A 25,206-nucleotide genomic window follows, 5' to 3' on the forward strand; every position below is an offset into this window, starting at 1 on the left:
TTATTTTTTTCCAGTGAACAGTTATTGACTTCAACACGGCACATAAAGGGTAGATCGAGGGGCTGGTTCGGACTGTCACTCACATGCCACACCCCCTGCCACTTCATGCAGCTGATCCTGCGCCATCAGCCTACACGGAAACACAAGGTGATGTCTGTCTAACATGTTTCAATGTAACAAATGTTGTTGCAGCAACGGAATTCACTTTCCATGGGTCATTGTGTACATTGTCATTCAGTGCATTCGCTTTGTAATCGGTGACAGTAAAACGCACGAATCGGGCCTCGATGGGGCATTTAGTAACCTGTGTAGACGTTTATGTTGTTATTTTATCATCAATCAATGATAAAATAACAATCAATTTTCCTAACTTTTCAAAAATTAATTATCTATGACATATAAATAAGCGTCATCGTGATTTTCCTCATGCCAAAGATCTCATTATGTAACTCAATTACACAATGGCTCCTTATGTAAACACAGAACGTATGTACATACATGCACGTAGGCTTCTATAAATGCTTGCAGTGCACGACTGTCGTTCACATGGTGTTCTCATGACACCTATGTTTATCCCCCTACTGAAGTGAGTGTTGATTCCAGAGGCTTCGTTTCCTACATAAAGGGCATCCTAAAAAGGAAATAGAAAATGGTCCACGGCAGACAGACCAGAGTGCTAGTTCTGAATGACATGGAGTGTCTGGAGAGAACCCTTTTCCGGCTAGAGCAAGGTATGGCATTTAAATATTACCAATTTGAACCCGTCTGTATGCTGCCACATCATAGCGGCAAGAAAGGAATACAATGTGCAATCCTGGTGTAGGACTGATAGTTATATTCATGAGGCTATGGGCTTTTGCATTTGCAGTCGGTCAGTCAGGCAGTGATTTGCAGCAACTGCAAGAATGCTTTGTCTTCATGCTCTAATATGTACGCCACTCCTGCAGTGCAGATTACATTATAGATCATAAATTGATTGTATGTGATATAAGATGAACATTGCTTTACATTTGACATTTATGTGAAGTAACCTATAATATTCTGGTGAAAGGATTACAGCTATTAATAGCAAGCCAGGGGGGGCTTGTGTTTGCTCTGTGGCTCAACTTTAAACTTCTGCATGACTATCATGAGTGGCAAGAGTGTTTGACATGTATATTCAAAGTGGACACTTTTACATTTGGACATATTGTTTGCTGTCATTTACAACAAATGCAGTCATTGCCATTGAGCTACTAACCTTTCAAATTTTACGGTAGACCACACAAGCATTCCTTACACATTCTGAATGTTAACACTCAATATTGTGGAATATTCTCCCATCAGGATTTGAGCTCCAGTTCCGTCTGGGCCCTACCCTGCAGGGAAAGAATGTCCGTGTTCATACTAACTACCCTTCCGAGGGAGAGAAGTTTGACCGCCTGAAGTTCCGGCCTCTTGACTGGACCAAACCCTCAGAGAGAGAGGATGACTCAGACAAATACTGCAAACTTGACATGCAGGTGGCAGGCTCATACCAGTATTACTTCGGCACTGGGTAAGCACTGTTCCTCCCCTGCCGCTGCTGTGTCTTCAGGACAATTACAGATCAAATAAATGTATCACAGTGAAATTCTGAGTTTAGAGCCAAATGCACATGCTATCACACCATATGTGAAGCTATGATATTGATAATTGTGGACGTTACGTGACCTTAAATAAACAGAAACACAATGTATCCGCTGAAATCTTCTTGGCTCACTTAGGAATGAAGAGAAAACGGGTGGTGGCTACATAGTGGTGGACCCTGTGCTGCGTGTGGGTGCTGATAATCATGTCCTCCCTCTGGACTGCATTGCCATCCAGACATACCTGGCCAAGTGCCTGGGACCTCTGGACCAATGGAAAGACGTACTCAGAGTTGCCAAGGAGACCGGTGAGGCATAGCGTGAGAAGACTATGCTGTGGCCAGCATAATCTGGGAGATGCTTATGTCGTATTTGTCCATCCAATACTGATATCCAATTTGGTCTGAAGTGCTATATGATTCCTCTTCTAAACACAAACAAAGGCAAACTCTTTACTCATTAATAATCATGTGATTCAAAGTGAAGACCACGGTGTTTCTTATTTTTGTCTGTATTGATCCATGTAAAATTGTACTATACAAAGAAATTGGGTTGAGACTTATCTGTTTGGTTATTGAACCATTTCTCCCTAGGGTACAACATGATCCACTTCACTCCCCTGCAGAAGCTGGGCCTCTCTCGCTCCTGCTACTCTTTGGCCGACCAACTGGAGCTGAATCCAGAGTTCTCTCCCCCGGGGAAGAACTACACCTGGATGGACGTAGGGAACCTGGTGGAGAAGCTGAAGAAAGACTGGAACATGGTCTGCATCACTGATGTGGTTTACAACCATACAGGTTAGTGGTGAGGCCTAATGCTAGCTGCACAACTGTGACTAAATTTCCCATTCAACTGTTGCCCTTTACATGAGACAAACATTGCAGTGGCAGCTGTGGCTCTTACATCATGGTCTCAGTTTCCAAGGCAGCTTTTAGCCTCTGTTCATGTCAGAAGGTCAGTTTGGCTGGTTCATCGCAAAGGGGGATAATTCATCACTTCAAAGGCCAAAGATGAGGGTGATTAAAGTTGTGTCTCAACTGTCTACACCTAATAACATTAGTTATTGGTGCTTATGAAAGGGGTTGGGGGATGGCTCTACCATGTCTGCAGCAAAATGTCTTTACTCCTGACATTTTGCTTTTGATGTTGAATTAATTAAATGAAATAAAACAGTTGTCTGTAACATCATTATAATTCAATGTGTCATGAGTCAAAACTGACTGTTGCTGAGTGATTCAACCTTTAACCTTTCAGACTGTCCATCCAGGAACACTATACTAATACTGGGTAGGGCCTCCCTTTGCTCTCAAAACAGCCTAAATTCTTCATGGCATTGATTCCACAAGATGTTGGAAACATTGCTTTGAGATTCTGGTCCATGATGACATGATTGCATCACGCAATTCCTGCAGATTTTTCAGGTGCACTTTCAAGCTGTGAATCTCCCGTTCTACCACATCCCAAAGGTGTTCTATTGGATTCAGATCCAATGACTGGGAAGGCCACTAAAGAACACTGAACTCATTGTCATGTTCATGAAACCAATTTGAGACAACTTTTGCTTTGTGACATGATGCATTATCATGCTGGAAGTAGCCATTAGAAGATGGGTAAATTGTGGCCATGAAGGAATGCACATGGTCAGCAACAATACTCAAATAGGCTGTGGCATTCAAGCGATGATTGGCATTAACAGGCCCAAAGTGTGCCAAGAAAACATTCCCCACACCATTACCCCACCTCCACCATGAGAAGGTATACAGGTGTTCCTAATAAAGTGTTCAGTGAGTGTATAACAACTTTTTCCGTTTTTACATTTTTGTTATTACAATGAGGGTATTCATTATTCACTATTGGGTTTCACATTTTCATAACTATCAATTACTGATAGATGTCTTATTGAATGAGGATATAGGATACCCTTTGAGGGTCTAAATCCTTAAATATCTTGAGTGATTATTAATTTCCATTCTGGTATACAAAGACATGTATTTTCTATGTCTACAATGACAAGTCTAAAGTTTTGAAATATGCATTCTGGTAAGATATAGTAGGCTATGAACACTTTTCAAGATGTTTTACAGTCTGCACCATATATCTGCAGGCTGTGCTAAAGATAGAATCTTCAATTCCATACTGGCATGAAATACAATACAAACAGCCAATGAGACGGGAGATACCGTTAGCACTTTTCATGGAGGATATGCCACTTGAATGACACTTCAGTAAGATGTCTCTGTTTCTCCTGATTTTAGGGGTAATGTGACATTTTACGCTTGAGAGAATGGTTGTTTATTCATGGTATTTTTGTCACCTTTACCAAGCTGTGTCTTCTAAGAACTCAGCTTATCTGAGGGGAGTGAAGACTATACACAACAGCCTTTGCCAGCCCAATTCACATTTTGTCATTATGAAGGCATTCCCTGTGGCTGGTAACCAGTGTTCCGAAGGTCACACTGTCACACTGTCACACTAATATGAAATACTATCTACTGTGGAGCTTAGAGAGGATCCCCTGCCCTGTCTCAGTCTATAAATGGCCACATGGATATGTATGTTATGTGTCCTCAGTGTACCATTCGCGCAATTTTTCTGCCTACTGTTCTAGCCAGTGGAGAATACTGAGGATGTATAGCTTCAAGCTGATGCTCTTGGTAATGCATGCGTGTATAAGAGTTACAACTGAGTATAGACATACAGAACAATGATCATTCAATTGTTCACATGAAACAGTCTAAACATACTGTATCTGTCATTGAGTTTGAATTGATTTCCATACAAGGGTTAATGAGCCACTGTTGCACTGTTTTATTAGATGTTTTTAATGAACCTTGCTTCTTTATCCCACCCCAGCTGCTAACAGTAAGTGGATCAGGATCCATCCTGAGTGTGGCTACAACCTGGTGAACTCTCCCCACCTGAAACCGGCCTGGGTACTGGACCGAGCCCTGTGGCACCTCACCTGTGACATCGCTGATGGGGAGTACAGCGACCGTGGCGTCCCAGCACTCATTGAGAATGAACAGCAACTCAATGTGAGTTAGGTTTACCCTTCACTGTCAGAAAGAGGGAGATGTGAGGGTATCTATGGTAGAAAATAATACATTGATATATCTGGATCTACTTTGTATCCATGTTCTTCCAGGCGCTCCGCGGGATCCTCTGGGAGGAGGTCTATCCCAGGCTCAAGCTGTGGGAGTTTTTACAGGTCAATGTGGAGAAGGCCGTGGAGCAGTTCATGAAACTGCTAGAGACAGGTGAAGGCACCAACTTACTCTGTCTTATTTCAGTTAATAAATGTAAGTTTCAAACCCATCCTGTCAGTAGGTCTTATGGGATTCATTCTGTTTAATATGAATGTGATTGTGTGACACACGGGTAGTTTAGATAATCATCTTACACTGACAGCGATTGCAATGTGATCTCTTCATATTTTGTTAACCATTTCATTTTTGGCCACTTTTGTCCAGGCAGTGGTGCAGTGATTGCAGACCCTGAGGGTAAAATACAGCTGAGGATCATCCAGGATCCTCAGTGCAGGCGCTTTGGTAACACTGTGGACATGACCTCCGCCCTGGAGATCTTTGTGCCCCACAGGTGGGTCCTGCAGGGCTCTACAGCCATTGACTTACTTCTGATGATGCACACCACTATGTTGTTATACTGTGTGCCCTGTATAAGACCATTTCTGGTTAATACATCTAAGTGTTTGGTAGAAACTTTGCAACGGTGCTTTGCATTGAAATTTACCCATGTGAAACCTATAGTATGTATGGTAAATTGATACAATTGGGCCCAGTTAAATACATATAACCTAAACCAACATGGTTAAGAGGATTGAAGGGGGGAATTGAGAGATGGAATCTTCACAGCAAAGTAGTAGTAAAAGTGTCACCCGTCTTGTTTCATGTGTTTGTCTCAGTAATAGCCCAGCTGCCATTCAGGAGTGTTGTAACTGGTTTAAGAAGAGACTGGAGGAGATTAATGTGGAGTGCTATAAGGAGATGCACTACAATGCAGAACAGGTCTGTACCCTTCAGCTGTGTGTGTGTGTGTGTGTGTGTGTGTGTGTGTGTGTGTGTGTGTGTGTGTGTGTGTGTGTGTGTGTGTGTGGACTGTGGTTAACCTCTACATTCCTGTTCAGATATCTGTGGTGAAGGAGGAGCGATTCTATCCTAAGTGGAACCCTCACTTTGTATTTCTCTCAGGCAACCAACTGCATCGTGGGAAATGTAGTTTATGAACGCCTTGCAGACCACGGGCCTAAGTTGGGACCTATCACTACGAAGGATCCACTGGTGACAAGGTACCACACAAAATGTGTTATGCATTTTGACATGTTTAAGTCACATTTATTGAGCGCTAACTAAGCTAATAAGACCTCTCTTTTAACCATGCAGATACTTCACTTTCCCATTTGACAACATGAACTTCAACCAGGAAATGCAGTTGATGAACCAGCCAGACAAAGCGTGTCACTTCCTGGCTCACAACGGCTGGGTGATGGGAGACGACCCCCTGAAGAACTTTGCTGAGCCAGGTCAGCTCTTCTTAGACAGGCCACACTAGCTCCACATTCCCACCCTTTGTGAGGTATAGCTGATAGAACATATCCAGCCTATGCCAGAAGGTGATGTCAAAGACTTCCCTTTTTTTTTTTTTTCCTTTTTTTTTTTTTTTTTTTGCAACATCACTCCTCTTTTCCTACATGAAGTTTAGCTGTATGGTCTTGCCCTTCACCTTTTGCCTTTAGGCTCCAAGGTGTACCTGAGGAGAGAGCTGATCTGCTGGGGAGACAGTGTGAAGCTGCGTTACGGTGAGAAGCCAGAGGACTGCCCGTACCTGTGGGCCCACATGAAGAAATACACTGAGATCACAGCCAAGCACTTTGCTGGTGTTCGTCTGGACAACTGCCATTCCACACCTCTCCATGTCGCAGAGGTACAGTATGCTGTTCTATGCAGATGCACAGTGATGTTGCAATTTTGTGTAGAATCCAAATTCCTGCTGGAACTCGCTAGTCTAACAAATAAGCCAGCAGGCGCCTAGCTTTTACCTCAAAGAGTCAAAGCCCCATATGACAGTTGTGTGTTGTGCCCTGTAGGCGATGCTGGCGGCTGCCAGGGTGATCAGACCTAATCTCTATGTGATAGCAGAGCTGTTCACGGGCAGCGAGCTGATTGACAATGTGTTTGTAAACCGTCTGGGGATAACCAGTCTGGTCAGAGGTACTGCCCTATCCCAGGTCTGGGGACTGGGACTGTTATGGGTTGTGAGAAAGCATTGTTCTTAGCATGTCACTAAATCTGTGTCTTTGTGTTCCTTCCCTTCTTTATCTTGTTTTGTTCTACGAATACTCCTTCTTTCCCTTACCCTTTTTTAATACTTTTATATCAAATAAACACATTCACTTTGAAACTCACTTATTTATATTTATGCTGAATCTAATTGGCTTTTTTCAAACCCCTCACCCTGATTTACAATAAACCTATGGTACTACCTGTCACTACCTTTTTATATATTTGTTAAACCCTTAATTGAACCCTATTGTGTTTCCCTACACTGTTTTCTCCCGTTTCCTCCACTCACATGGTTGTTGCATGATTATCAACACTTTGCATGTCTTCCCCTCTGTATGTGTTGTCCTCTTGACCCTCTTTCGGCCCAGCCTGTACCCCTCCATACCCGATCTCTCTCTCTCTCTCTCTCTCTCTCTCTCTCTCTCTCTCTCTCTCTCCCCCTCTGATTTATCCCTTGTTCCCCTGTGTTACCTCGCTGTGCTGTGCTGTGTTGTGCTGTGTGCCCTGGCCTGTCTGCTACTGTAGTACATGCTGAAGCAGGCCCGTGATCTGAGGCCTGATCTGTATGTGGTGGCTGAGCTCTTCACGGGCACCGAGGATCTGGACAATGTCTTTGTCACTAGGCTGGGCATTACCTCCCTCATCAGAGGTAAGAGAGGAGATGTAAATAGGTACATCATCCAATAGTATAAGTAAATAGAAGAGGGAAAATGTTTTAGTTTGGCATGGAAGTATTGGTTTTGTTCATGTTTTTTTGCTGCCTTCTTTTAAGTGATAACACTTAATGAATCTGCAATATCAATCGTTCCTTGGACAAAAAAAATGTTTTTGTTGATATTTCAGATCAGTCATGATTTTGTAATGGCAGATTCACTCTGTCTTGTCATTGTAGTTTGAGATTGTGCTGTTGCTATAGAAGACTACAATGACCATGTTGGCTGTCTAGTTGTTCCACACTGTATTGAAAGACTGCAATGGCAGCCTGTTGAAGTGCAGTGTGTCTCTGTGTTCTTCAGAGGCGATGAGTGCAGGGGACAGTCATGAGGAGGGCAGGCTGGTCTACAGGTTTGGAGGAGAGCCTGTGGGATCTTTTGTCCAGCCCAGCCTCAGACCTCTAGTCCCCTCCATCGCCCATGCCATGTTCCTGGATGTCACCCATGATAACGAATGCCCAATTCAGGTACCTGTAGTGTGTGGAACTGAGGTTGTCAGCAAAAAGTTGATTGTACCACTAACATGCTTTCAAATAAATTAGGTTTGATTTAACATTCAATTCCATTGTTGTTTTTTTCATCAACTATTGTATCAGCTTATATACACAGCAGTGTCTGTATGTTTACAACCATGTAACTATGTGTGTGTTGATAGTGTTTATTACACTCTCTCGTGTTGTTGTAGATTCGCTCAGTGTACGACGCCCTCCCCAGCTCTGCCATCGTCTCCATGGCCTGCTGTGCCACAGGCAGCACTAGAGGCTATGACGAACTTGTTCCACACCAGGTGAGAAACAAAACGCATCATGGCTGACTGAGCAGAGATGACGTGTGTGTGTGTGTGTGTGTGTGTGGACGGACTGTGGTTAACCTCTACATTCCTGTTCAGATATCTGTGGTGAAGGAGGAGCGATTCTATCCTAAGTGGAACCCAGAGGCCAAGCCTTCCTCCCCAGGAGAGGTGAACTGTCAGACAGGAATCAACGCAGGGAAGCTGGCCCTCAACAAGCTGCACCGAGAGCTGGCTGGCAAGGGCTTCTCTCAGGTCAGCTAGACCTCTGTTATCCATTCAGAGAAACATGCAGAAACATAGAGTCATGGCTATAGATATGGCTGAGTGTTTTAGAAACTGAACTGAATTCCTCTGCAAAGCAATCAACCTGAATTCTTCAGTTACTCTTCAGAAAAACACTTATGTGTGTGGTTCCTAGGTATATGTGGACCAGGTGGATGAGGACATAGTGGCCGTGACCAGACACTGCCCCAGTACACACCAGTCTGTGGTGGCTGTGTCTCGCACCGCCTTCAGGAACCCCAAGACCTGCAAATACAGAGACGATGTGCCACCTATGTTTATTCCAGGTACTACACACACACAAACGCACACACACACACACACACACAGGATATTAAGTGAATATTTACCCTTGTGTGCTGCAGGTAAGATAGAGGAGGTAGTCCTTGAGGCCAGGACTGTAGAGAGGAGCGCTGGGTCATACAGGAAAGATGAGAGCAGCATCAATGGCCTGCCTGAATACACTGTGGAGATCAGAGAACACATCCAGGTAACACCGGCACAGCACTGACCATATAGGATTATTACATGATGACCCCATTTAAGAACACTAGTTATAGACTTCTCGATACTGAGCTCTTTCTTTCTCCCTCACTTCCCCATGTCTTTGTCTCCCTCTTCCCTTTCTCTGACACTCCTTCCCTTTTCACCGAGCAGGCCAGGCCTGGCTCAAGTTACATTGGTATGATTGCCAGTTACTATGGTCATCCATTGTTGTTAGTTCAGCTCCTGTTGAGTGGTTGTGATATTCTTGCACAGTGGGCTATAACATGGGGAATACATTCCTGACAAAAACAGGTTTTGTTTTTGAGAAAGAAATACAATGCTATCTAGGGAGGTGTCAATAATGTGTGTGTATTTTAATTTGGAAATACAAATCCTGCATGTAACACCTGATATGTGGCTTACTGTGACATTAATTCATCTGTTTGTGTAAGCAATTCTTTTATAACATCTCTTACAGTTAAAGGACAGCAAGGTTGTGAAGCAGGCTGATGTCTCATCAAACGGTCGCAGTGAATTTGTCCAAGAGATCATGTTTGAACACCTCACCCCTGGTAGTGTGATAGTGTTCAGGTAAGGGGGTTAAGACACTCCAAATGCCAACCACTGGACAGTCACTGAAACTTTTAGAGCATCCTAGCTCAACCACTCCAGATTTGATGATGTATAATATAGTCATTTGGCTGCCTTTCTGCATCCATCTAACAGTTTTGCATGTATATTCAGCATGCCTAAATTGCCTACAGAGGAATTTATTCAACAGCATTGTTGCTATCATTGTACCCCATCCAATTAGCCATTTTGATCACACTGTGTCATGATTTGCATTTTTGTTTCCCAGGGTGAGTCTGGACCCCAAGTCCCAGGAGCTTGTGGGGGTTCTGAGGAGACATCTGATCCAGTTCAGTCCTCATTACAGAGCTGGCAGCCTGCCGGACAACAGCGCCCCGGCCATACTTATTACTCCACTGGAATCGTACGTGCTGTATTCTCAACATACAGTAATAGTAGTCTCATGAGCCAGACTCTGTGTCTCACTGTGGCTCGGCAGATAAGTCACTTTTACATGACTGAACTTTCCATGCAGTTGTACATTCCAAACACTGTTGTGTATCAAGAAGTACATTATATTCATTCATAACATAGCTACAGGTACAATGACTCATTTTTGGGTCTGTCTACTTGCAAGTGCTTTTCCAATTGAAATGATCAGACATGGCTATGTACAACAGTATTCACCTCCCTGCCCATGCATCTATCCCCAGTATCATGTCTAAGCTGACGCTGGCTGACATGAACATGCTTCTGTTCCGCTGTGACGAAGAGGAGAAGGAGGATGGAGGAGGCTGCTACAACATCCCCTCCTGGATGTCCCTCAAGTATGGAGGACTACAAGGTACAAAACTAAGACGAATAAAAAGCACAACAGAAAAATGAAGGGACTATATATGCATATATCCTAATCCATTATCCTAAACACATTGTAATGCTGGAAGTCAGTGACGTTTGATGACTTTGCATGACTCCTTTTACTGTTTATCTCTCAGGTCTGATATCAGTGTTGGCGGACATTCGGCCCAAAAATGACCTGGGCCATCCATTCTGTGACAACTTGAGACAAGGGGACTGGATGATCGACTATGTCAGCAACCGTCTGGTGGCCAAAGGAGGAGCCCTGGGAGAGGTAAGACTACACAATATAAATGTAATGTCTACTGACAGTGTCTGTTGACGTATTGTTCTAGTGTTGTAGGTCAACCTCATCATAGCTGGTGTTTTACCACAGGTGGGGAAGTGGCTGCAGGCCATGTTCACCTATCTGAAGCACATCCCTCGCTACCTGGTGCCATGCTACTTTGATGCAATCATTGTTGGGGCTTACACTACCGCTTTGGATGTTGTCTTCAAACAAATGTCAAGGTTGCTATTTTGATGATTATACTGTTTGAACATGTTCAAATATTAATTTGTCTGAGATCAGTAGTGACGATCATTGCCACTACACATATAATACCTTTGTGTTGCATTGTATATTATTTGGTAACTTTTTCTATCCTCAAAATCTACAACCATTGACAGCCGTGCTCCTCTGCCTCTGTGTCCCTCTATGTGATTGTCCTATGGCTCTCTCAGATTTGTTCAGAGTGGATCCACCCTGGTGAAGCAACTGGCGCTGGGCTCAGTCCAGATGTGTGGGGTGGGTCGCCACCCTGCCCTGCCCCCCCTCTCCCCCAACCTGGAGAATGTGCCCTACCGCCTCAGTGATGTCACCAACCAGGAAGAGCAGAGCTGTGTCTCCCTGGCTGCAGGTTAGGCTGACAACCTGTGCTCCATTTGGCCAATCAATGTTTATACTCTACAGGCAAACTGTTATTAGAGACAGGCAAAGATCAACAATCCTCCCTCTTTCTCTCTCTCGCTCTCTCTCTTTATTTTTGCTTTCTCTCTTTTAATGCATACACAAGTATATTTTCTTTGCCTCTTATGTCTGTTTCTCTGAAGGTCTCCCTCATTTCTCGTCTGGAATTTTCCGTTGCTGGGGGCGGGACACATTCATTGCCCTGCGAGGCCTGATGCTGGTAACAGGAAGACACCTGGAAGCTAGGTCAGTGTGACAGTCTTTACTCCACAGCTCTGGATGCTGTCTGGGGGATCCACATGGCCGGATATGTAGATGGTGTCTATTCTGGTTACTCACCGGTTACTCTGCTAAATGTCCTTTAGTATGTCTTTTCTATCATGTGGCATATCTGTTGAATGGCTATGAGTCTTTAAAGGAAGCTTTCACCGATTTGTCACCACAACTCAACAGCAAGTTATTTGTTGTCTAAGTAGTCAGGAAATATAAAACATTTTGAGCAAATAAGCGAGGGGAAAAAAGCCTTTTATCGGAGCAGAAAGTAATATGTCCGAATTATGTCCTACAACGTCCATAGTGCTTTGTGCCTCCCAGCCAGCCACAGAGGCGCATCTAAGCTAAGATGCATCATAGTAAACACAAGTGATGGATGGATGCGCTAGCGCGATGCTTATGGATGTAAACAAACCAAGCAGTAGCTAATTCGGAAACGATAACCTCACTCCTCCGTGAAGCTTCTTGTCATTTTAAAAAACCATGTGATTTCCCTCAAATACATCACTCAGGGTAAAGTCCTCAAACTAGCGATACCTAGATTTTGATCTACAGAACGCATTTGGAAGCTGCTTTCACATGCCCACACATTCGTACAGGGATCTGGGCAATGATTTTGAGGTCAAAATCCCTCTCATAACAATGTTGTCAATGGTTATTACAGTTCCTTACCGTACCTCTTACATTTTTGTGTCCTAGAGCCATAGCTGTGTCTTTTGAATTATATACACATATAATGTGACTGGTTTCCACAGGAACATCATCCTGGCCTTTGCAGGCACTTTGAGGTATGGTCTGATCCCCAACCTGCTGGGCCAAGGCACAGGTGCTCGCTACAACTGCCGTGACGCTGTGTGGTGGTGGCTCCAGTGCATCCAGGACTACTACACCATGGTTCCCGACGGTGCCAACATCCTCATGTGCCCTGTGTCCAGGATGTACCCCACTAATGCGTCTGATCCACAGCCAGCAGGAGCCTGGGTAAGGGCATGGGTGGCAAACAGATTGATAGTTGACTCTAGAAAGACTCACTGAAATCTGGTATCACAGTTGAAGTCCCAAATTCTGATAAGTAGTTTTTCATCGACCGGTTTGAATTATATTGTTCCGCAAATTTCCGCATGGAGCCCATTCAACAATGACAGTGTATTACTGGTAAAGTTGGGGCCCGTCATGACCCTTTTCTGTCATCTATCCCTATTTGTTTCCCTACTCTGTATCTGTGGTGTCACCTCTTCAGAACCAGCCCCTGTATGACATCATCCAGGAGGCCATGCAGCGTCACATGCAGGGGGTGGAGTTCAGAGAAATCAATGCTGGACCGCAGATAGACCGCAACATGACCGATGAAGGTAAATTCCACAAACGGAGGAATGCCATCCTACAGAATTTTACAAAAACCTACACTTTTATTTAGAGTGTTGTCTAGACTTCAGTTATGGCTGATGATGAGCTATTTCTTTCACTTGCAGGGTTCAATATTGAGGCCAAAGTGAATAGCGACACTGGGTTTGTTTATGGAGGAAACCGTTACAACTGTGGGACATGGATGGACAAGATGGGAGAGAGTGAAACGGCTCAGAATAAAGGAATTCCAGCTACACCCAGGTACCTTTTTTTCCCCCAATGGTGCTTCACTAATGTTGATAGTTTTTTCCATATCAACCTTCTCTGTACATATTGTTTTCTAGCTTTGGCGTATTTGTTCCTGAGGGAAAGTGTCTGTGTGTGTTTCAGGGATGGCTCTGCAGTGGAGATAGTGGGGCTCTGTAAGTCCACAGTGCGATGGTTGGTGCATCTGCATAAGAAGGGACTGTTCCCTTACGCCACTGTCACCATTCGTAGAGAGGGTACGTTCTACTGAAGACTTAAATCTCCCTGACATGGGTTATCTGTCTCTCCCAGTTCACACAGACCAGACCAATATAAGAATTTAACATATCATTCCCAATAATGATGAACTGCACAACTTTGCCTAGAACCTAAGATCGTTTTAGATGTTGTATTCTGTCTTATATGCCTTAACAGGTGGGGATCTCTCTGTGCCCTACTCGGAGTGGGACAGAAAGATCCAGGAGAACTTTGAGAATATGTTCTATGTGTCTCATAACCCCCATGACCCCAACGAGAAGCACCCTGACCTGGTCCACAAGAGAGGCATCTACAAGGACAGCTACGGGGCCTCCAGCCCCTGGTGTGACTACCAGCTCAGGCCCAACTTCACCATTGCCATGGTGGTGGTAAGCACTCCACTGAACACTGTCCTTTGTATTAACTATTGTGGTACACTAACCAATTTACAGTGAAAGGACTGGTAGAATGGTTTCTATCTGTCCCTTGTCTGTCTGTGTGTTAGGCTCCAGAGCTGTTCACTGTGGAGAGAGCCTGGGAGGCACTGGAGTTGGCAGAGAAGAAGCTGCTTGGCCCTCTAGGAATGAAGACTTTGGATCCAGAGTGAGTGATGTGCTTCATCAATATGAGCTGAAATTCTTTAACCCATTTTTATCATCCTTATCTCACAGTTAATATTTTCTCTTTCTGTTCTTCCTACCCAGTGACATGGTGTATTGTGGTGTCTATGACAACGCTCTGGATAATGAGATTTTCAACATCTCTAAGGGCTTTAACTACCATCAAGGACCTGTAAGTGCCTTTACTGCCTCCATTTAAGGGGCAACCTGGTGGTTGTATATGAATACTAGTGTTAGTAGTAGTAATGTTGTTTCCTTCTCAGCCATTCAACTTTGTAGATTTTTTTTTTAAGTGTCCCCAGGCCTCAGGATTGCATTCCTGAGCAGTTTTTTTTTTCCCTCTCCATTTGCTCAGTTTGTAGTGACTACAAAAACAAAAACTACAAAAACAAAGATTTTCATTCCGATATCACATCAACTATTATCCTTGCACTCAGATGGATTCAATTCAACTTACCTGAACGTTTTGCATTTGAGCGCAGCAAAAACAATAGCAAAGGGGGTGAAGACATTTCAGCTTTTCATTTTGTATTCATTTGTATACATTAAAAAATAAAATCACTGACATTATGTACAGTATTTTGTGTAGATCAGTGTGAAATGTCCATTAAATCTATTTTAAAGTCAGTTGTAACAGAACAAAATGTGGAAAAAGTCCAGGGGGGTGAATACAGTGAAGGCACTGTACCGATCCCAGATTGCCCCTTTTAACAATTTCTCAGCGGAGAGCAACCTTCTGGTGACCATTTTGAATTCACATTATGTCATGTTTCCCTCTCTCAGGAGTGGCTTTGGCCAGTGGGATATTTCCTTCGCGCCAAACTTTACTTTGCCAAGAAAATGGGACAAGAGACGTATGACAAGACTGTATACCTGGTGAAGAACGTCCTATCTCGGCATTATGTTCACCTGGAAAGGTACGGTAAAGTCAGAAGAGAGGTCAAATGACTGCACATATTGCCTGTATCATTCTAAAAAGTCCAGAAGTCGCCTGTAGAGTCATAAGTAGATTAGATTTTCGTTGTTGAGATTATTGTAATTGATGTCACATATTGATATCTTCTCTTCACTGCCCCTCAGGTCCTCATGGAAGGGCCTACCAGAGCTAACTAACGAGAACGGCCAGTACTGCCCCTTTAGCTGTGAAACCCAGGCCTGGTCCATCGCCACCATTTTGGAGGTCCTGCATGATCTGTGAAACACTAGTCCTCTCAGCACACACTGTACCAGTCTTCCAGTCTTTCTCCTAATTATCTTTGTCTTCCTTCCTTCAATATGTTTGTATTTTCAGAATGAACTTGTGATCTGTCATTGAGGGATGTTTTGAGCGGCGTTCTATTGTGCAGGTGTACAATGGCAATACAAATGTGTTGTGTTACAAGGATCAATCTCACACAAGTGATTATACAATACCTCCTGTTAGATAGTGTTTGACTGGGTTAACAGAAGTAAGCCGGAAGAGACTTGTGTTGTTATATCGGTGAGGAGAAAAACAAAATACGGGCATTGGGCAGTTTCAACTATGGTGTTTACGTCATACCAGTATATTCACTGAACCCATTTCAACTGTTACTTTTATGCCCCATACCTTCAACTCTTCACCCAACAGTGGAAGAAAATGTGCATCTGCATGGTCACTCTCAATTGAGCACTCTCATTCCCTATTAGAAAAACAAAGTTGACCTGTCTTCCACGACTAAATACATCCTATTGTATTTTTGTCCATGTATCATTTACTCGGTGACCGTAGTGAGAAGTCAAAGTGTGTCAGGCGAATGTCATGCTGCGACAGTTGTGAAACTATTGTGTTGTGTATACCCCTGTGCTTCACATGCTTCTCACCATAAAAAAGAGGAAACATTTTATTTTTGTTCCAGTCCAAACTTGTATTGGTCATATCAGTAGAAATAAATCCTTTGAAGTCATCACGTCTAGTTGTTGTTGTTGTTGTTGTTGCAAAGGTCCATTAATGGTTTTGTTGCAAAGTCATTTTTCAACAAAGAGGTCATCAATCAAAATTGTAAATTGCCCAAGCAGCACCAGAACACCCAACTGTAACACCCAACTGTACTCTGTAGATTCCAGCAGTGAGGAAGTGGATTTTCTGTATTCGGTGGAGAGTTAACCAACCCTAAGAACGAGTTCGGTAACTTTTATGTTCTTATACTTCAATAACTACGTGAAGTAAGACGGGAGATTATGCAGTGGGACTTCATACACAAAAAGGGAGTAATGGTGCAGCCAACCTTTGGACGGTGTCCGTGCAAGGGCGTCAGAGTGAGTCAGCTGGACAGGAGGGGAGACACGTTTTTCTAGGGAGGTCCAGGGGCATGCCTAATGACTTTTGTGAAATGGATATAGACAAATCGGTAATCTTAATTTACAGTTGAAGCAAATTACAAAGGTGGGTGTGGGTGTTAGGCACAATGTGTGTATTGTCTACGGGACTAGGGACAGTTCAATTAAAATGATATTTATTTTAAAGGAAATGTTTTATTCTTAATTATATTAACAATTCCCACAGTTGTCTCTAGGCTTAGGCTACTTTAAGCAATAGTGCCATCAATAAATATGGGATTGTGATTACAGTACATTTTCTGAACTTGTATCAGCAAAAAAAGCTTTTAGAAACATGCTGTTGTGTAACTAGTGTGTCAATGATCTGTAGCTTGCTAGGTTAAAATCTATAGTAGCTATGGCAATATATCCTATATAGAATATATCTACAATATTCAATAAATATGAAAATATTATTCTTATACTTATGTATTATTTATTTATTTATTATTATTATACTATTCTTAGTAGGCCTACTGTACTGTATATGAGCACTGTTTGGTGATGTATGAACATCACATGTAGAACTTGAACCATGGGTGCAGTTTCATCACTGATGTCCTCAATAGTCAATCTACACTCACCAAACACTTTATTAGGAACACCTGTACACCTTCTCATGGTGGAGGTGGTGTGGGGAATGTTTTCTTGGCACACTTTGGGCCTGTTAATACCAATAAATCATTGCTTGAATGCCACAGACTATTTGATTGACTATTTGTTGCTGGCCATGTGCATCCCTTCCTGGCCACAATTTACCCATCTTCTAATGGCTACTTCCAGCAGGATAATGCACCATATCACAAAGCAAAAGTCGTCTTATACTGGTTTCATGAACATGACAATGAGTTCAGTGTTCCTCAGTGGCCTTCCCAGTCACCGAATCTGAAACACCTTTGGGATGTGGTAGAACGGGAGATTCACAGCTTGAAAGTGCACCTGAAAAATCTGCAGGAATTGCCTGATGCAATCATGTCATCATGGACCAGAATATCAAAGGAATGTTTCCTTTTCATCTTGTGGAATCAATGCCACGAAGAACTGAGGCTGTTTTGAGAGCAAAGGGAGGCCCTACCCAGTATTAGTATAGTGTTCCTAATAAAGTGTCAGGTGAGTGTATATCTCGCCATGATATGCCCTAGAGAAAATTGCATATACTCTAGGCCATGCAGCAATCTATCAATTGAGCCACCAATAAATCACAAAGTGCGCTCTGGAGCTATTTTTCTGCCATGACTCACCAAAACACCTTTTTGGACTACTAGCATCCTTAAGAGTTACACAAAAAAGCAGCGTCTCTCTCGTCAGAGATCAATGTATGCAATGATCCACACAAAGTCTCCACCCACAATGTGCAGCACAAATCCCAGAAGTTTTGAGTTCGGATCAGCCAAGATTTACATAAAATCAGCCTCTTCCTCGAGGAACCTCCAGTGGATGTGAAACTTGCGGTACGTTTTTGGAGTGTATCTGGTTTCTGTTTTTACAGAGTAATACTAATCTTCCGTGTTAACATCTTAATCTAGATGGGTTGGTATATTTTTCTACTCGCTTATATTATTCCGGTCGTGCGATGCTTTGGCTCAGGGCAGGTTTCTGTAGCTTGCGAGGATATGAGACCCAGTCATCGTGGAGCAAGCGCTCAGACAAACTCTGCTCCATACAGTATTAGAATTGACCGGACTAACTACACGGGAGGCGATGAAATTACAGGTGAGTCATTACAGTTAGCCTAATAGCTGGACAATGTTTTCCATGCTTGCATAGATACTAGCTCCGATGTGGCACTCCATATCATTTTATGAGAGTGTCGTCGTAATGGACAGTTACCTGTTTGTTTGTTTGTTTTTTGTTTTTTAAATCATCTCACGCATGAATAGTTGCTGTGAACCTGAGTCATTGTTGGTTTGCTTGGCTGGTTAAGCATACTATGTTACTTGCAAGTGTTTGGGTGTAAAAACACACACACAGACACTGTTTTCTCAAAGAACATATGGGATATTTGTATATCAACAATGTATATTGTTTGAGCTTGGTTTAATCTTTTTAAGTGCGGACTTTTTATGACTGGGGAACAGAATTTCCTAGATTTGAACTAGAAATACATCTTATAGAGCAAATATTTCACTTCATAGTAGATTAGACAAACATCTCACATGTCTATGTAAGCCCAAATAATTCAGAAAGTTATACAAATGTGATCCGACCGTAATGTGACATCTGTGATGAATTCCACCAAGTGCAAGCGCTCAATCCCTTTAGCCGCACCACGAAATGAATCGGCGTCATACCGAAACTCGTATCACTGGAGTTTGCGACTTAATTCAACCATTAATCAATCAAATGTATTTGTATAGCATTTTTTACATATACAAAGTTCACAAAGTGCTTCACAACAAAAACAATACTAAACAATTTAAACAATAAATACAATACAAACTATACTGTATGATCTAACACCAAACCATAGACCCCCAAAAGTAAGCTAAAGAAAAAAATTCCCCAGAGGGAAGAAAAATATAGGGCACTGTGACGAGGAAAAACTCCCTGGGAGGAAGAAGCCTCCAGGGGGACCCATCCTCCTCTGGCTTGTCAGGTACGGAACAGTAAACTAATGTGGTGTGGTGCAAGTGTTCAGGGGACCATAGTGAAGGTAAGCTTTCTGGTGGGACCCGGGTGGGGTGGCAATAACCAGGATATAGGGTCTAGTTCATCTGGCTCAGAGCCCCCTGGACAGAAACACAAAGAGGACAACACAAGATTAGAGGCTGTTGCAAACTGAAAAACTGATGCATTAAATAGTAGGAGAGAATCAGCATAAAGCAGGTGGCCTGAGGCCCCCGACACATCTAAGGGACATCTAAAATACATCTGAAGGGCAAGGCCAGCGGCCGCTTACACCACGTCTACTCTGTCACGAGCCGGCCCACCAGAGGGACATCAGGGGGGTACAGGGGGCAGCAGCATGAGCCCGAGATGCCCAAAGCCAGCATCCCAGTGATTTCTCCTAATGTTTGGATAAATTGGATACATTTGGATAAATACTGTAGTGACTCTCTACATAAAGCTAGGTCAATACAAACTCATATTAGCTAAATTACACCTAATTTACGATCCATAAATACAAACGCATATTAGCGAATTGCACCTGAAAAAAATCTATTAAATACACACGCACTCATAATTCAGATTATTGCGCAATTTCAAAAACCGGAAAATGACCCGGAAATAGACCTGAGAATCTGAGCACCACGATTCAAATTTATCCTGACACCAGAGCATGGGACTAAATTCAACCACGAGTGCCACTCATCACAGTTTTGAAAGTATCCACATACTCTCCATCATCTGAGATTTTCATCGGTCCCATGAAATATCCAAAATATCCATACAAATTAACTTTAGGCTTTCCTCATCATTATACCAGGGGCCACGGTGGAAAACTCCAAACATGGCACTCTGCATTGCAATTGTGTGCCATGTTTTGAGTTTTCCACCATGGCTTCAGGTAATGACGGGTATAAAGTTAATTTGTATGATGGCGAGTACGTGGATACTTTCAAAAGTGGGATAAGTGATGCAGAAACAGGTAAGGACACTCAGATATCTCATGAGATACTGCATATCTCATCCCTGAACTATATCCTTCCCAAATTAGGTCTATTTATTCAGACTTGTATCTGTCTTTCACTGTCCATATTACATGTACTGTATCTTGTTGGAAGTAATGAATACCTGCCTGTATTTTCTGTGGTCTTGACTATGCAAATGCAAACTTTGTTTACAGTGCAGCTCTTAGCAAATTCGACCCCATTCGTTGGTTTCATGCTACAAGCTCGAGAGGTTGGAGGAAACAGTCCTGTGGGATCATTCACTGTTACAGACGGCAGGGCCAGACTTCTCACCTGCAATAGTGTACATGTAAGTCTGTTCTCAGCTGTCATTTAGTTGCTTACTTTTAGCTTGAAAAGGAATGAGGGGATACATATTTCAATTAAACACCAATGGTTTTGTGGATCTGATTAATGTATTTCCACCACTATGCTATAGTTATTATTGATTTATTTAAAAGAAGCCTATATTTGAAACAAGTCTGGGAAAATAGATATCTAAATAGAAAAAAAAATAGATATCTAAATATTGCACAACAAACACAGTACAGTATAGAACCTTATGGTTTTAGTTAGCTTAAGAAGTCTCACTTGCGTATGAATACAACCTGACTTCTCATTTTCCCAACATAGTCCCCAACGGAATACATTCTGGGGGATCGTTTCTGCAGACCAAGGAAATACGGTCTGTGTACGTATTATCTGGCTATACCAGCGTTTGACCACCTGTGGTGCTGTAAGAAATTAAAAAATTAAAGATACGCTGTGTAAGCAAAGATACGTTACTGAGAGCTTGCGTGGCGGTTAGGCAGTATTAGGCATTAACTTTGAATGGTTACGGTTAGGCATTAACTTAGAGTGTTTAAGGTTAGGGTTAGCAACAACAATTACCAAGAATTAGCACCAAAATTTGCACCGCGATTTGAACCAGCGATGTTCGGGTTGCAAGTCGGCGGTTAATGCCTCCACAACCCCGCCAACCACCTGTTGCGGTGTTCTGCTTTTGTATTTACCTACCAGTATAGCTAGATAACACAACAGAACGTATTATTTGGTCTGCAGAAACGATCCCTTTGAACATATTAATTTGGGTTGCATTTTCCATGTTCCCAGAATTCCGCAGTCTCCCACACATCAAGATCATCTAAAGCCTCTCTCCAGGGGACATGGAGGGCCCCAACATCGGGAGACCTAAAAAACGTTGAATTCAGGTGACTTACAGATTTGCAATCAACCTCCTTGAAATTCACTGTTCAGTACTAAATTATATGTCACATTATTCCAATGTTTTCTGTTGCTTTTACAGGGCATCTTTTGTACAAGACTTTAACACCTTCTGGGTTCAAGTGAAAAGCGCTTTACTCACATACACCAGCGTTGGATCCCCAGCTAACAGCACGTCCATACCCTCCATCACCACTTCTACCTCCAGCTCATCTACTGCATCTTCAGTAAGTATGGTGATCTTGTTTAGTCAACTCTGACTGACCATAAAGTGCAATCTATTCATTTCATATTTAGGGTGACTTGGTACTGTATGTACAAGTCAGTCAGACAAAGAAACGATTGATGTGAAAAAAATCCTAACTGTTGCATGAATTGTAAAATGTTTGGAAATCTTCTTGCGCTCTGCCAAAGACTGTCTACGTTCCTTTTTTTAACAGTTAAACATCTCTAGTGCTGGATGTGGCAGAAATAAGGTGTGTTTTAGCAGACCCCTCAACTGTGACCCTGCAGTCAGCTCAAACTGCTACTTTATGTCTGCCATGACCTCTCCCAGTGATACAGCTGTCCAGTTTGAGTTGACAGGCCCTTCACAAGGCTACATCTCTATTGGCTTCTCTGATGACCAGAGGATGGTAAATGTTGCTTTTCATCCTTCACTTTTCAAACCTCTTGAGAATTATACGAAAGGATTGAATGTTTTCTTTGTTGTAAAAGTGATCGGACTATTTCATTTGAATGTTCAGCTGAATGTGTGATGGTGTTCATTGTGTTTCTTCCTCTCCTAAGGGAAATGATGACATTTACATTTGTGGTCGGGACCGTAATGGGTTCATCCAATTGCAACACGCTTTTTCAACAGGAAGACGTGTTCCAGAAATACTTCCTCTGGTACATACTATACCTTCTCATAATCTTGCTTGTTGACATCTGAATGACGTCTTTGGTGAAAGATACTGTCTGTCTATATAACTATATAATTAAATTGCGGTGTGTGGCAGGAGAAAATGTAATCACAGTGTTTACACAAGTTGTATCAGTCATATGAAAGTCTATAACCTGAAAATAGTTCCATCAATGTATTTTCCATAATAGCACTGAAAGTTAATCATTTCTGAAACTTTAACATCTCTTTGTATTAATTTCTCTTAGGGAAATGTTTCTGTTGTTAAAGCTTCAATGCGTGATGGGGTCATCAGCTGTTCCTTCACATCACAGAACCCCATCTCGACTCAGCGGAGCGCCATGTTTTCTTGGACCTACTATCTCTTGTTTGCTTACGGACCCACAAGTAATGGTAGGCAAACACCTAAGGGAGAGGACCAATTTGGTGATTTATTTTGTTCTTTAAAACAATGCATACTTGAAAGTAATGTTCTATTGGTTGCTAATGACAGGACAAATCCAGTTCCATACAAGTGGACCCTTCATCAGCGACAGCAGGGTGGACATTTCAAGACCTCAGCTTGTGACAAATGCAAACCGGCCCCTTATTATTAAAGCACATGGTATAGTAAGATCGCTGTTTTTGCAGGGAGAAGAGTTTGCACAACCTTTCAAATGTTTGTTATAAGAGACTGATTATAACTACAGATGGTAATGTAATTGTGCTGCAGGTGCCTTGATGTTGATCGCCTGGATGACTACAGGTAGTCTGGGTATGATCATCGCCAGGTATCTGAAGGGTGTCGCCAAGGGGAAAGGTTGCTTTGGCAAGGACATTTGGTTTCTGGTGAATTTTTCCATATGCTGTCCCCAATGTTCCATTGCAGATAAAAAAACAAACAAGACCTAGAATCAGTTTGTGCCCCCTGCCAAATTCAGTTGTTTCTTTCTGTTCCTCAGGCTCATGTCTCTCTTATGGCTCTCACTGTTGCTGCCACCATCATTGCCTTCATTTTGTCCTTCTCCCATGTTAAAGGCTGGAGTGGGGTATGTCCGAGACTTAAGTATGGCTATTCTTAATGCATTTTTAACAGGCAAACGCTGTGGTAAATAGTTATCTTGTTAAAACAAACTACAACTGCATGAGAAATGGGACACTGAGTCAGAGTCAAATCCTTTAAATACATGTTGATATATATAGTACAGTTTATGACCCCAGTGTGTTTGTAGGGAGCTCACCCTGTGTTGGGCTGCATAGTGATGATTCTGGCCTTAATCCAACCAACCACTGCCCTATTCCGGTGTGGGCCCCATCACCAGTGGTAAGTGACCATCCATATACTGTATACATATGCATCTGAGTACATGTGTGTATGCTCATGTCTATTAGTATAATTTGTGTCATGTTTAAGTGAATTAATGTGTTGTGTCATTGTTCATCACAGGAGATTTCTTTTCAATTGGTCACATGCTTTGAATGCAGTTGTGATAAAAGGCTTAGCTGGTAAGGAACTGTGATTTATGAATGTAACTTTGTATTGAATTATCTATGAATGTGTAAATTAGCTTTTTTTCTTCTCAGAGGTATAACGTCTCAAACAACACTTAGGGGCCTGAATAGCTTGGCTAACATGTTTGATTGAATATAATTAGTTCCCTGATTTGTTTGTGTCCACACTAAATGTTGGCTGCAGTTGGTCAATGGAATTGAAGTCCCATACAACCATCTCATGCTTATGTACTGTATGTTATTTTACTGAAGGTTTTGTTCTTTGACTATGTCAGTAATTATTTTTTTAAATGTTTCTTTCAGTGGCAGCTATATTTACTGGGCTTTCACTGATTGACAGCACTCAAAATAAAGCACTGTTGAAAGTCATGGGTGGGTTTGTTGGATGGGAGGCAGCATTATACATACTGCTCGATTTTCATAAAAGGTGGAAGCAAAAAGGTGAGATCATCTCTCTTTATTCAGTAAAACTCAGGTTATTGTTACAGCATATACTCTGTGTAGAATAACCTATTCATGTGAATCTATTAAAGGACATTATTTTCTGTCACAAATGTAAAGATGTGCTTTATATAATGCTGTTTATTCATTTTATATAGATGAAGAGAATGATTCTAACTCGGTAAGCACACATTTTCATGACCTCTTCTGTATTGTTTGCATAATTTAATGTGAATTTACAGGAGGGAGAATGGCCCTGAACTAGACAAAATATACACTGTTTGATGCTCATTTCTTGACAGGCAACCGTTGAATTGCTGTTACTGGTCCTGTTTTTCCTTGGAAACATGGCATTTTTGGTGGCACTACTTATTCAAATCGGTTTGTCATGAAGATCTCCGGAGAAATGTAAATTGCCTACTGAATCACTACTGTGTTACATGATCAGGTGTAACATGTTTCTAGATTGTTTGTTTGAAATATCTTATATTGTATTTTATGACACCTATAATTCATGAACATGTTTTAAAGATATGAAATGCTGCTCTTATGCCAATTGATTCCTTTGATGTTGCAAATTCATATTGACTCTTCTTTCCACTGGGTGGCATTGATTCATCAACGTCTTAATCATCCACTTCACACATCAATTACTAATTTTTCAGATAAAACATGTAAGAGCCTAATACGTTTTGTTTTGTCTTCTCATAAGTTAAATGATTTGTGATTTTATTAAAATTGTATCTTATTATTCTTAAATGCTGGAAAATTAACTGGTTTTACAAAGCAAATTGGTCCATTTGTGTGTGTATGCTTGATGCTTTGGCCAGGGCTCACAACGAGTTGTACATCTCAATGTGCCATATCTGGTTAAATAAAGGAAAACACAATTAAGC

General features: G+C 42.1%; 2 protein-coding genes across 4 annotated transcripts; both read left to right on the forward strand.

Annotated features, from left to right (window-relative positions):
* The first annotated feature begins 58 nt into the window (after positions 1-58).
* LOC310807428 (glycogen debranching enzyme-like) lies at positions 59-16,227 on the forward strand. Of its 3 annotated transcripts, XM_083673922.1 has the most exons (34): positions 59-147; positions 588-731; positions 1,327-1,537; positions 1,746-1,915; positions 2,201-2,404; positions 4,461-4,642; positions 4,753-4,864; positions 5,078-5,204; positions 5,530-5,632; positions 5,816-5,913; positions 6,008-6,147; positions 6,361-6,548; positions 7,433-7,556; positions 7,924-8,087; positions 8,306-8,407; positions 8,510-8,665; positions 8,832-8,982; positions 9,061-9,185; positions 9,660-9,772; positions 10,041-10,175; positions 10,465-10,595; positions 10,747-10,883; positions 10,986-11,119; positions 11,333-11,508; positions 11,702-11,804; positions 12,587-12,812; positions 13,072-13,183; positions 13,304-13,439; positions 13,569-13,681; positions 13,860-14,071; positions 14,188-14,285; positions 14,387-14,474; positions 15,086-15,219; positions 15,383-16,227. In XM_083673922.1, the coding sequence occupies exons 2-34, from the start codon at positions 650-652 to the stop codon at positions 15,498-15,500; spliced, it is 4,605 nt and encodes a 1,534-aa protein (XP_083530048.1). In that variant the 5' UTR covers positions 59-147; positions 588-649; the 3' UTR covers positions 15,501-16,227. The 3 variants fall into 3 exon arrangements, with proteins under 3 accessions (XP_083530048.1, XP_083530047.1, XP_083530049.1); XM_083673921.1 differs by lacking the exon at positions 59-147 and having other exon boundaries at positions 151-731; XM_083673923.1 differs by lacking the exons at positions 59-147; positions 588-731 and having other exon boundaries at positions 1,530-1,537; positions 1,846-1,915.
* A 1,921-nt stretch (positions 16,228-18,148) lies between these two features.
* Positions 18,149-25,141, forward strand: LOC310801019 (putative ferric-chelate reductase 1). Its single transcript, XM_083664940.1, has 15 exons — positions 18,149-18,352; positions 20,427-20,560; positions 21,364-21,461; positions 21,557-21,701; positions 21,915-22,109; positions 22,264-22,365; positions 22,627-22,771; positions 22,872-22,982; positions 23,091-23,206; positions 23,320-23,406; positions 23,590-23,681; positions 23,805-23,863; positions 24,173-24,310; positions 24,469-24,491; positions 24,613-25,141. The coding sequence occupies exons 1-15, from the start codon at positions 18,166-18,168 to the stop codon at positions 24,700-24,702; spliced, it is 1,722 nt and encodes a 573-aa protein (XP_083521066.1). The 5' UTR covers positions 18,149-18,165; the 3' UTR covers positions 24,703-25,141.
* Positions 25,142-25,206: the final 65 nt, after the last annotated feature.

This window comes from Argentina silus, assembly GCF_951799395.1.
Source record: "Argentina silus genome assembly, chromosome: 1".
NCBI classification, from domain to species: domain Eukaryota; kingdom Metazoa; phylum Chordata; class Actinopteri; order Argentiniformes; family Argentinidae; genus Argentina; species Argentina silus.

Bases quoted from the DNA above. Each gene is read 5' to 3' on its own strand.
- LOC310807428 (XM_083673922.1), top strand. From the start codon at position 650: ATGGTCCACGGCAGACAGACCAGAGTGCTAGTTCTGAATGACATGGAG. The intron at 7,557-7,923 runs GTAAGAGAGGAG...TGTGTTCTTCAG, and splicing joins CATTACCTCCCTCATCAGAG to AGGCGATGAGTGCAGGGGAC. The intron at 8,408-8,509 runs GTGAGAAACAAA...ATTCCTGTTCAG, and splicing joins ACGAACTTGTTCCACACCAG to ATATCTGTGGTGAAGGAGGA.
- LOC310801019 (XM_083664940.1), top strand. From the start codon at position 18,166: ATGGGTTGGTATATTTTTCTACTCGCTTATATTATTCCGGTCGTGCGA. The intron at 20,561-21,363 runs GTAAGTCTGTTC...CCATGTTCCCAG, and splicing joins TCACCTGCAATAGTGTACAT to AATTCCGCAGTCTCCCACAC. The intron at 23,407-23,589 runs GTATGTCCGAGA...GTGTGTTTGTAG, and splicing joins ATGTTAAAGGCTGGAGTGGG to GGAGCTCACCCTGTGTTGGG.